This window comes from Cyprinus carpio, chromosome A10, assembly GCF_018340385.1.
Source record: "Cyprinus carpio isolate SPL01 chromosome A10, ASM1834038v1, whole genome shotgun sequence".
NCBI lineage: Eukaryota > Metazoa > Chordata > Actinopteri > Cypriniformes > Cyprinidae > Cyprinus > Cyprinus carpio.
The window spans coordinates 5,204,535-5,220,695 of NC_056581.1; the positions used below are offsets into that span (position 1 = coordinate 5,204,535).

Genomic DNA, 16,161 nt, shown 5'->3' on the forward strand with positions numbered 1-16,161 from the left:
ATAATTATATTATAATATAACATAGCTATTTTAATAATATAAATATAATTCTACCCCTATCCTTAAACCTAGCCATATCACAAAACCTGTCCCTAACTTTACACATATCATTTTATATTATATTACATATCATATGACAAAATGACTACAAGGTTGATGGAGTGTTCCAGTTTGTCGTTGCTTTTTGCTTGAGTGCAATGGATAACCCTGATGAAAATGTACAGGAGGTTTGAGTGACAGGCAACTAATGAAGCTCTGAATGATGCATACTCTTCAATTTTACAAAAGCATTACATGCAGACAACTATATTTACTGCAGAGTTAGTTATTATACTTCCCAGTAAACAAGGGTTAAAGTACTGTTTATAGTACAATTTTATTTAATCAGATTTTAGCTTCTACCATGTGACATAAATTTGCACATATGCATCATTTAGTATAAGCTACAGTTGTTCTTAATTGATTAGAAATGATAGCATACAAGTATTTTGAGTCATCTCCTAGTTCTACTGATTTAGGTTAGGTTGATTATTGTGGCAGAAGAACTTGCCTCTTTCCCCTCTTTTTTTGATTAAATTGAATGGAATAAAATATATTTACTATTTACTATATATAATGCTGAACAGTTCCTTCATGTAATATTTTGGGTGAACCAATCATTTGAAATTGAGCCAGTTCACAAATCCAGTCTAAATGATTTGTGATTCATAAAGGATAATTCCATTCGTGGCAGTTAACAGCTTATTGGAAAGGAACATTTTTAGTAAATAATTTGCTCCTTAAATGTCTTTAGAAGATTTGGATTATAGTGCCTTTGGAATATAATGAGCCATAAGGACCACTTTTATAATGCTTTTGTGTCCCTTTTGAGGCTTGTAAACTCCAGTTCCCATTGTAAATTTCATGCAAAGGGGCAACCAGCAATGTCTCCAAAACATCTCCTTTTGAGTTCCACAAAAGGAAAAGTCATAGGGGTTTGGACCGACATGAAGGTGAATATTCCTGTAGCCTTTCTAAAAATAGGCTTTCTACCATCATCTTTTCTGTGTCAGAGATCTGCTTTTTGAAACAATAGTTTCTCATTATCTTAATTTTTTTTTGTTCCAAGTCTTCTTTTTAGTACGAGTCAGTCTTCACCCCCCCCCCCCCCCCAATGCTGAAATCAGAGGCAAATCTGCCATCCCTTCAAATTATCCTTCAACAACAAACCACTGAGCATGCTCAGTAGGGTCTGTGATGCTGTTGCTATAGGACTGTGGGGCTCAGAACCACTGTACTGGGGAGGAGGGAATGTGTGAGGAACAGATGAGCTGTGAGGAGTGCAGAGCAGAAAGAAGTGTGACTAAAGAGGAACTACATGAGGGACGTTACCTGTTTCCTATCCTTTAATTTCTATTTTCCTGTGATTAGCCTCTGCTGAGTGGATGTAGAGCATTAGGTTGTGATCATGCAGTGTGCCGGATTGATGGAGGTTTACGGCTGGGTGAGTTGATGCAGCATTGAAAAAAAAGCATTGAAATAATTTATTAACTTTATTAAAATGACAAATATATTTTACAAACAATATATTTTAAATTATTGTTTGTTTAACTTTTAGCTGTGGTTTAGGGAAAAAGGTGTATCTTCAGAAGTTAGCAAAAAATTTTATTAACTTTATTTTTGGGACATTCTGACATGTCGTCATTTGGAAAAATGACTCATAAATAAAAGTTAAATAATGCAGTTTTTAAATCGCAAGAGGTTTTTTTAAGGGTTTGTCAGTGATGATTTATATTACAAAACGAGGAGTCTATGCTATGTCCTCATGTAAAAAGATTAAGTTTATGTGGTAGTAAATATATTTAGCTCAGTATAAAAACAATTGAATTCAACAGAAACTCCACACAGAGATACAAAAACAAACATGCTTGTGCTTTTACTTTTGTGTCTAAAATGTTTGGGTTATTCTATTGTCATATCTGGTTTATACTGTATCTGGTTAATATTTAATTGTGATTGATTTATTGCTTTGTACTGAAAGGTGGATTTAAGGCTGATAAAGTATCGAGTCATGATTTATATGAAAGCATTATTATAGATAATCCACTGAATGCCTATTTTGTCCTTTATATTGAAAGCAGTGAAAATGTGGACATATGAGGTTACAAGAGATTGTTTTGCATTCACGTGTTTATGCCACTTAATCAACCTGCCATGCAAGAACTGATGCTTTGAAATGCCGGTACTTAGAAAATGGATGTCTCCCCAAATTCAGGAGAAACTCTGATCGTGTGCCACATCCATGGCCAGTCTGTTGGGTGGCACCTATATAACTCTGTACAGATATCCAAACAGCCACGCACTTTGAATTTAACCCACAGTATATCCCTGCCTGAGAGGGGAGATCTGCCGAGGGTAGTGCTTGACTATGGCTATCTAAGCCACACAAGCAAGTTTAGTTCAACAGAAACAGAGGACAAAAAGGGGACTGAAAATTCTAGAGGATATAAATCGTCCCCAACTTTTCGTGTTCTGTCAAAGAACTCTCCATTGACCAGTCCTCAACTGAAAAAAGAGCCTTTGCTTTGCAGAGGTACTCCCAGATGGCAAAACCTCTTCATGCCTGAATCAGAAGTGAATGAGGATGAAATGGATGAGGACTCAGATAGAGACAACTTACATAAGTACCATGAGGGGTCATCCCTTAATCTTCAAGGAAATGTGACACAAAGTAATATGAATCCTTTTAGCCAAGTTAAAGAAAACAAAGAACAAGAGAAGGAGCTTGAAACAGGTTGCGGGGATCGCAGGAATAGCAGAGCAATCCCTGTATTAATGGACTGTGATGAACAGGACTGGGGTGATGAGGGAGACTTCAGTAACAATACTCTTGAGGAACCTGATAATAGATTCAACTGTAAATCTTATCGAAACCATTACTCAAAACCAAACTGACTATATCACTGACTCTTCCTGTAACAGCTCAGATGGAGTTCTGGTTAACTTCAGTGCCATCTATCTTAAAACTAACAATGCAGTTCCTGCAACTCCACTAAATCTAGATAGTCCTGTTCCTGGATCTGGTATAGTGCTACAGGACAGTTCAAACCCTTTTCCCAGCATAAAATCTCACAACAAATACACAAACTTCAACATAAACCCAAAAAATGATAGGTAAAAATTGATAGCCTGAATGCACTGTAAGTCGCTTTGGATAAAAGCGTCTGCTAAATGCATAAATTTAATTTAAATTTTAATTTCAACGCTGATGGCTTCCCATTAATGGAAATTTCTGACCTCACTATGTGTCTGTAGAGTCAGGCACGGTTAGCAGGTTCCACCCAGAATTACTATAAACTAGTGACATGTGACCTATCATCCCAATCTTCACTCAGCCCACCTTGGTCCTCTTTGACTAGTTTCTCTAGAAGCTGTTCTCTATCTTCTGAATATTTTCTATTCGGACATTCAGAGGAAGAGGAAAGGGAGAAGCCAAAGGTTGACCAAAGTGAACACAAGGTATTTATACCACTACCATACCATACCTATACTAATGCCAAGATTCATGCTGTCTGTGAATACCCAAATACATTGGTATTTGTTTATCTAAAACTTACATTTTTGAATATATCATTTTGATATTTTCCATTTTATTTCAGGGTGATGGGAACATTGAAGTGAAGAATACTAGACAAGCCGATAAGGACCAATCTAAGGGAACAAAAGAGAGAATGGCACACATAAAAACCCATCAATCTGCGTCACGAGAACATGATAGTTGTAATTACATTAAGACCCCTCAGTCTCAGAGCTGGATTGGCAGCCAGAAATGCTCTACCTTATCGAATCTGGGAGCCCTACAAAACAGCTGTCCCAGCCATTTAGACACAAATTTATTTTCACCTCTCTCTAGGCAACACACCACCTCTTTTGCGAAAATTGGCCGATGTAAGAAGGGAAATGGAGAGCCATCCATGAAAAAGAGAACAGAGGATCCATCAGGCTCACACTTCATCCAAAATCTCTCTTCCATCCAGAAACAGGATGATTCAGACATGGCAGCAAGGTTCCTGAGTGCTGACAATTTTAGTCAATCCAATCCAGAAGGTAAGAAACTTAAAAAAAACTACAAAAAAAAACTAAAAAAAAAAAAAAAAAAAAAAAGTTCCTCTAACATCCACCTGGAGGCAGCGACCAGTTCAGACACTTGTTCCACCTGCACATCAAGTCCTGTTTTGCCCCATAACCACACCCAGTGTACCCAGCACTACACATTATTGGGGCTCATTCACCAGGACAGAAATCCACATATGACTCCGAATATAAAACCACGAAACCCTAAAAGCCCAGAGCAAACAGATGGGAGTCCAAAGGCCTGCTCAAGTCAAACACAGTTAAGCCAAAAACTTTCTTGGTATGGAAAACAAGCTTCTCAGAACTGTCCACTCGAGCAGGTTCCCGTTGCTCAGCCTCAGACCCCACCAGTAATCAAAGAGCAAACTACAGGTCCTTTGGATGCATCCTTCCCTTTACATCAAATCTGCTCCCCTGTCTCCTCATCAAAGGTCTGCACCAATAAAGAACTTAACACCAACACTCAACACATCTTTAGGTCAAGGAGGTCACCTTGTAAGTGTCAATGAATTGTGTTATGGTTTCCATTTATTTAATTTACTGATGTGCATGTTCTGATCGTATTCTCATATTTGTGTGAAAAACCTTTGTGCAAATGTTTTAACACAGGAATTTATAGGTTTGCAGCTACAATTAAAAATAAAAATAAAATAAAAAATCTGATATCTGAATCTGAAGCTCATATATATGAAGATGATGAAAACAAGATGGTAAGAAAAAAAATATGTATTTAAGTAAATTTTATGCATGCTTCCTCAACTCTGCAGGTCTTATGAGGGAACGTCATAATGGCTCATTCTCCATGACTGACAGACCCCCTGAAGAGTTCTGCCTCTCCCCAGAAGCCCCTTCAGATCTTCTTTCAATTGATCTTCTGCACAAGAGAAGTGAGATGATGAATAATCAGATTCTGCATAGATTTTTATTACGTACTGGCCATATTTTACCTACATTTTTATGTCAACATTATTATCAAATGCTAATATGTTCTGTTTTTATATAGCAATATGCCTATGATTTGTTAGAAAATTGTCCTGTTAGGGTTCTTTTGATATCAAGATTGACAGAAATTACTTAAAATTTTTAAACTATTTGCATTGAGTAAATATTTATGCATGTCCTAAATTCCTTTACAAATTGCCAGGTTGAATGTTGAGGGATCAGAAACACTGTTGATCAATAAAATATGTTTTTTTTATGAATTTAAATCTCTACCTCACTCCTATCTTTCCCATTTCTTTCTGTTTCTCTCCAGGTATGTTGAAAGCTGTGAATTTGCCAGTGGATTTCATAATGGCTCATTTCAACTCAAGACGAGACCCAGAAGAAAAGGTAGAACAAGGAGTCCAAGAAATTCAAAAATGTCAGAAAAGTAACATGGATAGTAAAAAGATGTATGATTGACTAACAGAAACGTCAAATATTACCAATGGGTCTAAATCGGGGTTTGAAATGAACACCTGCCAATCTGTGCATATCTAGCTTACTTGAACGAAACCCATCCTAACTAGTCTGTCAGACAAAATTGTTTTGTATATAATGTAATGTACAGACATAGAGTCCTTTTAGAATAATAAGATGTCTCAATCAGATGTCTTAATTTGATTTGTAATTTTGTTTTCAGATCAGACTGGGAAATAGTTTACTGTGCACCACTATCAGCTACCTTGTCCTTAAACAGCTCTGCCCTGCAATCCAGAACATCCTTCAAGACGGACTGAAACCCTATCAATTAGACTTGATTATTGGACAACGACGCAACGAACTATGGAACGTCATAGAGGCCACAGCACGACCAGGTCTGTGTGAGCCAATCAGATGAAAAGCAAATGAAACATATTCATTATCAGAGTGCTTTCAAAAGCTAATTAGAAACTGTGTTTTTTATGATTGTCAATATTTACAATCTTCACAGGCTCATCTACACGACTGTCTGACAGCTTGGTGTCTTTAGTAAAAAAATGTTCCCAGTTACCAAGTCGCATGCGGCTCAGTGTCTTCATCATAGATCTGCTAAAGTAGGTCAAATGCTGAATACATCTGCTAAAATTTATGCCACAGTACAGTTAGCTAATGAAAATATTGCTTTTTAGCTTGCATGCTTTGGAATTCTGGATCCATCATTTATACACATGCGTTGGTGAGTATAAATGTTTAGAGACAATTGTAAAGGAATACATTGGCCATTGTCCCAGTACTTAATTCCTTACCATTTATACTTAACTTTCTTTTCAAGATGTTGTGAAGGAACACTATCACCAATGGGGTTTCTTGGCTCTGGCCCAGGGGTCAACTTATGGACCATTGTTCCAAGAGCTGCTTCTTTTGCTGCAGCCACTCTCCCTGCTGCCATTTGACCTCCATCTTCCATCAGAAACTCACCTTCAGAGTAATGAAAAGCAAAAGAACAGAGCACCCCTGCCTCAACGGCTTCTTGGCCAGTCAGCTCAGATCCTGCAGATGAACTCAATCCAGAAGAAAAGCAGGAGTCCAACAGGTCACAGTGGTGCCTTTAGTAAAAGGGTAACTGACAGATTTTGGCTCAGTCAGACACCCATCTCAGAGTGTAGAACACAGAAGAAAGAGGATGAAGGAACCAGAATGGAAAACAGTGAGACGTCACAATCTTCATCAAGTCCTCTGGAGGACAAACACTTTAGTGAGCTGCATTGGGCCAGGCTCTTCGGCTCTAGAGTTGGAACACCAGTTGGCCCACAGAAGGCACAACAAAACAGGAGTGGACCTCTGAGAAGTAGGTTAGTAACCATGACTTCTGATAAATTCACTTTGTTAACTTTGGTTGTCTTTGTGTCAGAACATTTGTCTTCCTCCAGGCGGCCCTCGGAATGGCTGAAGCTTGCTGCATCCAAAGTGGATCTGCTTGCGGAGTCAGTATGGACAGGGAAATTGCCAGAGGCTCATCTGAATGGTAACCGTGACAGCGATACACCAAATAAAGATTAAATATTAACTCTAAAGAGGCAGCAAAGAGTCTGATTTTAGCTGGACAGAGTAAAGCACAATTACTCCAAAATAAGCCAACAGACGCATCCTGTACAATCCAATACAAGTGCACCATACAGTATCTGTTCTCGGATGGAATGTTGCCTTAGTGATTTACCAATCAGGGCAAGTTGTATTATAACTTGGTATTTAAAAGGTAACAAATTATTCACTAACTTTAAGACATGATGATGAAATAAAGTTTTTTAGTTTAATAATATAGTATAGTGCATGGATGGATATCGCCTGCCACAAATCAAGCACAAAACTGGAACTGAGGTCCCCAGAAGACTTTTCCAATCAAACCCTGCACTTTATCTCTGTCTCAGGTCATTAGCTGTCATGCAAATCTAGTCATATAATTTCTACTGTTGTTGAGCTATGTGGCATTAAAATACTTTTCCTCATTGTCTGTTTGAACTTAGCCTTTCCATGCGTGATACAGAAGCATTATTATCTATGCATGACAAACTAATAGTTTTCCTTTTTAGTATTCTGTGAATTACAACTGCTGGTTTTATTGCATTTTTGCATGATGAAATCAATTGATGCATGCTAAGTATCTATATATTACTGTTTCAACAGCAGTACTAGTTCAGTAGTGATATTTGTTGATGACTACATTTGCCCAAGCATGACCCCTGATGTTTTTGACACAAAGACAGACAACAGCTCATTGAAGACGATGGTTTGATTATGAGTGAGTTTTAATGGCAGTGGTTTTTCTATTTCCTGATATTAAAGTTGTGCCTAATTGGAAACTTGTGATAATAAAGATTTGTTGAATCATTAATGTTTGTATTGTGTGTTTCTGCGTATGTGTGTGCAAGAAAAAGGTTTTTGAAAGTCTTTTGAAAAAATAGATTTTTCCTTTCAAATTCCTTTCAAAATTGCATTTTTTTAATTTATTTATTTATTTATTTTTTTTTACTCAGTCCAGTCTGTTTTCCCCTGTGTTCTTCTTCTGTGTACCAATGTGACCCAAAGCATCATTGATGAGCTTCCCAAATGTATGGCCATATTGAAATCTAATGACATGTCATGATCCTCAAGAGGGGCTCAATCAAGTGCCACCAAATTAAATAAAACAATTCATTCATAAACCAAGAGAAAATAAATGTATTTTCTACTCTAAGTCCATTTAACCGTTTAAAGATAAGCTCTATCTGCGGTTGTTCTATATGCCAGTATTGGTCTGTGACGAGTTTAAATCTGCATGGGTTTGCTGCATTTGTCTAGTACTGCTCGACCTGGTGAAGATAATGTTACAAGACAAGTCAGCTAGTTATGATGGTGCAGCCTCTTGTGGGTAGTAGGAGAAATGCACACATATACCTTACAGCCTCAAAAAGAAATATAGGCTATAGCTATAACAATGCAACAGGTACATTATTATCCGTACATAAAATAAATGACCCAAGAAAATTTAAATGACCCAAGAGGACAAAAGTCTAGCATATTCACTGACAACCAACGAGATATTAAACAGATTCATCCTCAAAATGTTCCACCCATCAGATTAATCATTTTCAACATGTTCCATGTGAATGTTTACATACACTCATAATTTTCCTCAATCCAAATGAATTCATTCTGACTAGTTCTGTAGAGACTGTAGAAAGCACTGTTTTAGGCTACCTTATACTTAGTAATAGACGTTTCTACCATGTCTTATAATTTCAAATTACATCTAGTCTCTATCACTGATCTTACTACTTGTAAAACCTAAATAAATATTCCGAATCCGGATGAGAAACTACAGTCAGATTCAAAATATTTTGTTAAGGATTATTAAAGATCTAGTCTATGCTTAAACTTAATTTAAAAAAAAAAATTTTTTTTTTTTGTTAACAATTGTTTATTGAATTTATTTCTGGGAACAGCAATATAAAACCAAAGAAACTGCAAATTAAACTTTATTAATTTAACTTACTGATTCAATCATTCAGTAACATTAGATCTAAAATAGCCTAAATCATTGTATTAAAATTGTTGTATGACTTAGGCTACTGTAAATGTCTTTTCCTCAGTTATGGTATGGCTTCAGAAGCTTGAAGTATAGTGAACAAGTCATACAGACATTTTTATTTCCAACTTTACAGGTGTGGTGACTATTCCCGAAGGCCTGGGAAGGCCATGATGGAGGACCCCACACTAGAAATGCATTGACCTTGCTGTGACCAGTGTCTTCTGGACGCATTAACATGTGAGAACATATATGCACTAGGTATAACTTTAGTTGAGGTGCAATTCAATTATGTGCAATAAATAATATCTTAATGCAATAATATAATAAACTTAATTACACAGATTATAGTCATAATACCATAAACTTAATCACACTAAACTAAATATAAAAAACTGTATCTTCATGGGTGTGTACAATTTGTATATTATGATTATTGTTTTAACAGTTTAATTTGTGGTTTGCATTTTGTTCTCTGATGTTGCATATTTTCATTTTTCCTATATACAGAGAGGAATGCTGATGTTATCAATGCACAGGAATGTCTATTCCTCTGCACGGCTCATACCAGCAGCTGCTGCATAGCTGTGAACTGAATGAAACTCTGTGGTCCTAGTTTCAGGTTCTAATTATGCGTTATATATGTGAAAAATGACTCTGAAGTACCATTTCCTCAAGCTTGAGTTGGTTCTGTAGTCAACCAATATTAACGGTTGCCAAGTAAACAACACTTGCATTAAGTTGTTACAAATGGATCACTTTATTCATTTCTCTCATGCATGTATGCGTAGGATTTGAAAATTCTGTTTTAGCCATTAATGGGGTGGACCAAAACCCATTTTTGTCTAATATGTCAAAAAATTGCTCCATTATTGATTTTTGCCTAATTATGAACCACTTAAAATACCTATATTTTTTTACTTCAAAATGGCAAAATTTGACCAAAAAGTCAAGTAGTTTTCATCCCAGCATAATACTATTGGTTGTAAAAAATTTATATTGTAAAATAATAAATGTTTTGCTACTTATATCTTATCCTTGCCCTCATTTACAATTAAAACTCACCGGAATTCATGCCTTCTTTGATTTGATTGGCCATCTCAATCATTTTGACATGATTGAGAGTGCTAAGGAAGACCATCCTAACAACAAACAAAGCGGCGTAATGTGTAATAAAGTGTAGCAGAGCAGAATCAAGATTAAAAAATATTGGAGTGGATGATTTGGCCATATAGGACACCACAGGGCTAGTGGTTATACATATACATCTTTTCAATGCATTAAAGTCCTTATTTGCCACCTTCTCAAGATACATACCAGCAGTTTCTGTTACTTTGTTTACGGGCTTTGTGAAAGTTTCATCACCCTCACAACATGTCTTGACAGATCCACCAAGAACATGAGCTCAGGATTTTAGGAACGGCACCGGAAGTGGAGCAGTTGTCAGAGGGTGATTGAGAAACACGGGAGTTGGAATGTGGGCGGCTCTAGAAAGGTGCTTTTAGTTCAATGTGACAAATCGACCTGCAAGTTTCTAGTCAGTTGTGAGAAAGTCAAGGTGCTGAGAAGAGTTTCACGTGTTTTGATTGACTACTGAAAGAAACAGAGTATACCGGACGAGAGAAATTCATTATCAATGAACCTGTATAGGAATTTTGGGAATCTTCTGGAGAGTTGGGTGACTGAAGGCCACCAGGATTTATACTTACAGCCTGGACCTGGTGTGGACAGATTAGATTCCATTTATAGAGACTCTGTCCCACTATCTAATATAAAATCAGAATCTGAGGACTCCGGATTTGAAACGGTTAGTACAACTAGTCCTTGTCATTCTCACCAGTGTAGTGCTTTGACATCTGAAGAATCAAAGCCAGTTTTTGGCTCTACAGAGAATGAGGTTCAACCTTCATCCCCGTCTCCTTCTATTTGCTCATCCTCATCCTCAAGTGTTGATCTCAGCTCTGTGGCTCTAAAAACAACACATCTGGAGGTGGAGCAAGTCTTGAGAAGGACCGAATCAGGCTCATGGAGAGGACCCCTGCACCAGGTTGAAAGAGGGACCGCTGGGCCACGGTATCGCTCTAACACGGCCTCTTTTCCAACCAGCTTTCACTCAAACAGCTCCAGACCACATCATCGGTTTGCTCGTCCAAGGAGAACTCATTCACAACCTCCAGATTCCAAGAAAGCAGAGCTGTACAGAAAATACCTAAAGTCAGACCAACATGGCCAACCAGCAGACAGCCAGTTGGAGGTGAGCAGTCAACATCTACTTCCTTTATATACATTCAAATCTAGGTTGAAGACCTCTCTTTAGCTTATGATGTTGCTTGAGATCTATAAAGGTTTTAGTTGAGTGAGTTTTATTTGTATGATTTGTTCTATTTTTATGAGTCTGTTTTTCTCTGTTACTTTGCTAATTTTATTTATTTCAGTTTTTTTGGTTCTTTTACTATTTTTCCTAATTATACAGCACTTTGGCACAACATTTGTTGTTTTTAAATGGGCTTCATAAATGAACTTGAACAAATGTAAATATATATGTATTTAATTTTACACATTTGCAGTCTATTTTATTTATTTATTTAATTTTAATTGCTTGTGTTTACTTTTCATACAAACTGCTTTGTTATAGTAGGATACACTAGGGTTAGATGATCTCTTTATATCCCATAAAACAATTCTCTTTTATGATTAATGTAATCATGCTGTTCCATCTGTGAACACGTGCTTTGCTACCTCATTGTGCACTGCTTCAGATGCACTTACATGACATATATAGTGCTCATTTGTCATGTCACACACTTGACATCAGGCGCTCCTCATGCTCCTCACACACCAAAATAACTTACCTGGTATTTGCACACATTTTTGTCATATGCATAGCTGACTTTCTGTATTCATCATGCACTCTAATTTTTATATCTTGGGGGAAAAAAAAGACAAACAAGATAAAAAAATAAAACTTCAAATATCATGGTTGCTTTGGTAAATTTCTTTAACTTAAGTTTTAAAATGAAAATTCATGCATTATTTATCATAATGTATGGTAATATGATTTTTTTTACTACATAATTATTTAACAAATTACATAGCAATCTCACTAGTAAAAATAGATGACATGGCCAAGGTCAAAGGCATGAATGCACTTTGACCTGCATCATGTGAATCTTCATGTTTAAGAAATGACAAGCATTCAAACTGCATAACCTTTTATGACCAGCTCAGGTATATGAGCAGGTTACCCCTTACATATTTAACTCCACTGAAACATGCGTTCAGTTCTTTCTTGAAGACACACAATACATGCACAGTCTAGACATTCTTTTAATGGACTCAGGTTTGGACCTGTGTCATGAGACGCTAAACAGTCGCCCTAAGACTGTGAACCGGTCGGTTCAGGTGAGAGAGGAATGACTGGAATGGTGCCAGCAGGCTGACAGGAATGTGTGGGTGTTGAGAATGAATGCCACCGATGATAGATCTGTGCCGAACATGTCTCAACGTTATCAGCGGGAACATGGGGAAAGAAAACTTTATAGGACTGGAACAAAAACAATCATTTCATTCTAATAAAAAAATGATAAATGACATTTTTCTATAATTTTGAAAGAAACTGGGTGATAAATGTCACCAGAGAGTGTTTATAGTCTAGTTGTTGTAATTCTTGAAATAGAGGAGACTTGAGGGGATTTTTGTCACGAGGAAGCTGTCAATTAGATTTTATGTTTAAACTTGAGCTTAAATTTCAGATTGATGTATTTGAATTGCTTATAAAATTTCCACCCATTTAGATTACACAATTTTAACATAAACAAATTAATGAACTTATTGTGATGCATATTTGTCAGTCATACATAAATGAAAAAAATAACAATCATATTCATGAAATAAAAAAATAATAATAATAGTTACAACAACAACAGTCAATCACTACATTTACATACTACTTATTATAGCAATTACAATAACTGGGTACAAACCCTGAACCTAACCTTAACCCATGTAGTTACCTTATATATATATATATATATATATACACCGTAAGTTCACGTACTGTAAAGTGTGTTTTATAAACAGATTTATGTTGATTTGAATAACAATTTTTTTGCAGAAATCTCACATTTAGGCCTTAGTGTTTTTTGAATGAAACGATAAAAAAAAGAAAAAGAAACACTGCCATATATACAGATAAACTGTATAATTATTGTAGATATTAGCTGAAATGTTAAACTGGCTTCTCGGGACAAAATACATTTTTGTAAATGTAAGATTGGGGCAATTTGTCACATTATTTATTTATTTATTTAGCCAGTTCTTATTTATAATATAATTTAATAACATTTATGGTAGTCAAGGCAATTGTAATTTTAAGTATGTTACATGTACACTTTTGATGTCCCATTCAATCCTAATTGCTTTGTGTTTAATATATGTTTTGCAGTTTTAATTTAGCTGTAACATATAATATAAAAAGCATATATATATATATAGTATTATACTGTATTTATAATGTATCATTACAAATCATTTTATCAATTACAAGTAAGCTATTTGTCAGTTTCCAGATTTCCTTGTAAAAATGCAACACCGCGGCGCTATCAAAAAATGACTTTGAGCAGCTTTAACATTTTTTATTTGCATTCACTTCCTTTAAGGGACTTCAGATTCTTAGCTTCCCTATGTTAGATTTTCAGTTGTTCAAACTGCAAAGCTGGTGCTCGCAAAGTACTGTAGCTAACAATGGATATTCATAACTATAATCTTTAAACTATTTAGTACTAAGAACAGAGAAATCTGAATCTAGAACAGAGATCAGGTTTTGCATTTCATACAGTACAAATTGATTAGCTTTTTTATACCCCACCAAATTAGATAATAAAAGCTTTACTGTTCCCAGCACTGGGAATCTTAATGAATGCAGGTCTTGATCTCTCTGTCTCTGCAGCTTGCAGACAGTGATCATTACAGACTGGACAAGCTGTCTCCAGGGTTGCTGTACCTGGAGCAGGTGTGCAGGATGCTGGAGAATGTTGCAAAGCTACAGCAGCAAAACTACAGCCTGCAGAAAGAGGTGGAGATCCTGAAGAGTCAGCATGCAGAAATAGAGGTTAGAGACACTGATATATCACACAAAGCTTGCTTTTTTAGGTCTTGTAATCAAGACTTTCCAGTTCTGTTTTGCTGCCAAGATTACGTCAGTTTGCCAAAAGAGATGTCGTGTGTCAAAATGACTTCTCATTGTTTCCTGTAAACTGAAACCTCATGTTTCAAGCACATTAACTCACTAACTAAATGTTTTCAGCTTGGAAGCTTTCATGTGGAGGAAATAAGCTATCCTGCCAGTCAAGGTTTACAGATTCTGGGTCATGAAGATCCACCCAGCGAATCGTCTCACCTAAAAGAACCCATGGGTTTTCGTCACAGATCAGTATCTGATACTCAGGCAGCTGTCGGCCATCACAGTGAGTCTTTTTGACAGATGAACTCAGCGCAAGTTCAAATTTTTGCTAAAAATGAAACATTGGTTTGGTGGATGTCTGTTAAAAATAGATGTCTATCCTACAGGGAGAACAAGGTTTGTTCGAGACAAACCTATTGTAGATGTCTTAGTCGAGGAACCTGATGGTAAAGATCCTGTAAGTAAATAGTGGGTTATTTAATTCTGTTGAGTTAAAAGAATTATTTTAACAGATTGTCCAAGCTGCTTTTCATACAATGAAAGTGAATTTTAACTACAGCTGATGAGATTTTTAGTGAATAAAGACTTTTGTTTCAGCCTGTTTCTCACAAAAAGCTCATGTCATGTGGTCATGTACTTTTATGATGCTTTTATAGCACTTTTTGGAGCCCCTAGCATGAATTATAATATGACTGTTCCTCTGTATGTTAAACCAGTTACCGGAAAATGAGCACAAAAAGCCGAGTAAGATCCAAAAGCTGAAATTTGCATCATTTAGAAGACAGGAAACACAACAGTCTGACAGAGAAAGCAAAAGGTAAATTTGAGTAAATAAAATTTTTATATTTTCTTTAGATTACCATTGCCAACATTTTAAATAATCACTATTTGAATAATTATGTATCATTTTAACATTTGTTAATGTTCATTTATTACACAAGTGTATCTTAATAAATGTACCTTTATTCAAAGCTTTCAGCCTAAGAAGAAAACAAGAATGCCAAGCTTTTTCAGTAGGAGTAGAAGTATGACGACACGTCTCTAACATTCATGCCTCATTGATGCACAGTGATGGTGGTGATTCACACCTCCCATTTTCCTGAGGATTATGGCACTTTTATATGTATAGTTGTTTTAGTCTAGTATTTAAGGCTGCACTTAAATAAAGTACTGAGTAGTACTAATAGTCTTCATGTACTTAACGGATACTTGTTTTTTTGGAACTGTCAGTCCACTTTGTTTTTGTAAATACTATTGTTTATAAATTTGCAATGCAAAACGCTGGCAATGTTTAGTTTTCATCACTAGATCCATTCATTCATTGTATTATAGTTATTTTCTCATTTATCATAATCTCAGTCTGTAAACCTTTGCTGCTAGAATTTGTTATTTTGTAACACTAAGGTGATTTCACAACAATTGTTTAATATAATAAAATATACAATACACCACTTTACTTGCAAGTTAAATTCCCTTAGCAGAATCTGATGTTTTGCTTTTTAAGAAGAGAGAGGGGTTTTAATATACTGTACACCATAGTACAAAATAACTCATTTTTATCTATAGTATGTAGAATGTGAATTTATTCACAACTATCAGAAAAGGCTACAAACAGTAATTGATACTTGATGAGGCAACACGTGATAGAACCATAAATATGTAAACTTTTGAACAGGGTAATTTGTGTAAATTTAGCTCTGTCTTGTGGAATATATTTAAGTATCTGTAATGTCCAACAGGTCAGCAATAAATTTGCAAAAAGCATTTTTTTGAGATCCTTCATATGTTTTTTTTTTTTTTTTTTTTTTTTTTACATATATTTGGGCTGGTATGCGCTAAAGATGGTGTAGGAATGGGTGTTTCCTAATTCAATGACTAAGTCTACAGGATGTTAGCA

General features: G+C 35.9%; 2 protein-coding genes across 2 annotated transcripts; both read left to right on the plus strand.

The window, feature by feature from the left end:
- Positions 1-1,124: 1,124 nt before the first annotated feature.
- On the plus strand, positions 1,125-8,496 carry LOC122146331. Its single transcript, XM_042764548.1, is given in 10 exon segments — positions 1,125-2,903; positions 2,905-3,153; positions 3,237-3,609; positions 4,275-4,608; positions 4,881-5,000; positions 5,369-5,445; positions 5,738-5,912; positions 6,029-6,131; positions 6,207-6,253; positions 6,350-8,496. Coding segments are annotated over 10 exon segments (2,877 nt in total). The 5' UTR covers positions 1,125-2,232; the 3' UTR covers positions 7,078-8,496.
- A 1,978-nt stretch (positions 8,497-10,474) lies between these two features.
- Positions 10,475-16,044, plus strand: LOC109060787. Its single transcript, XM_019077950.2, has 6 exons — positions 10,475-11,336; positions 14,031-14,192; positions 14,388-14,547; positions 14,651-14,721; positions 14,981-15,081; positions 15,237-16,044. Exons 1-6 carry the CDS (start codon positions 10,719-10,721, stop codon positions 15,307-15,309), a joined length of 1,185 nt encoding a protein of 394 aa, XP_018933495.1. The 5' UTR covers positions 10,475-10,718; the 3' UTR covers positions 15,310-16,044.
- Positions 16,045-16,161: the final 117 nt, after the last annotated feature.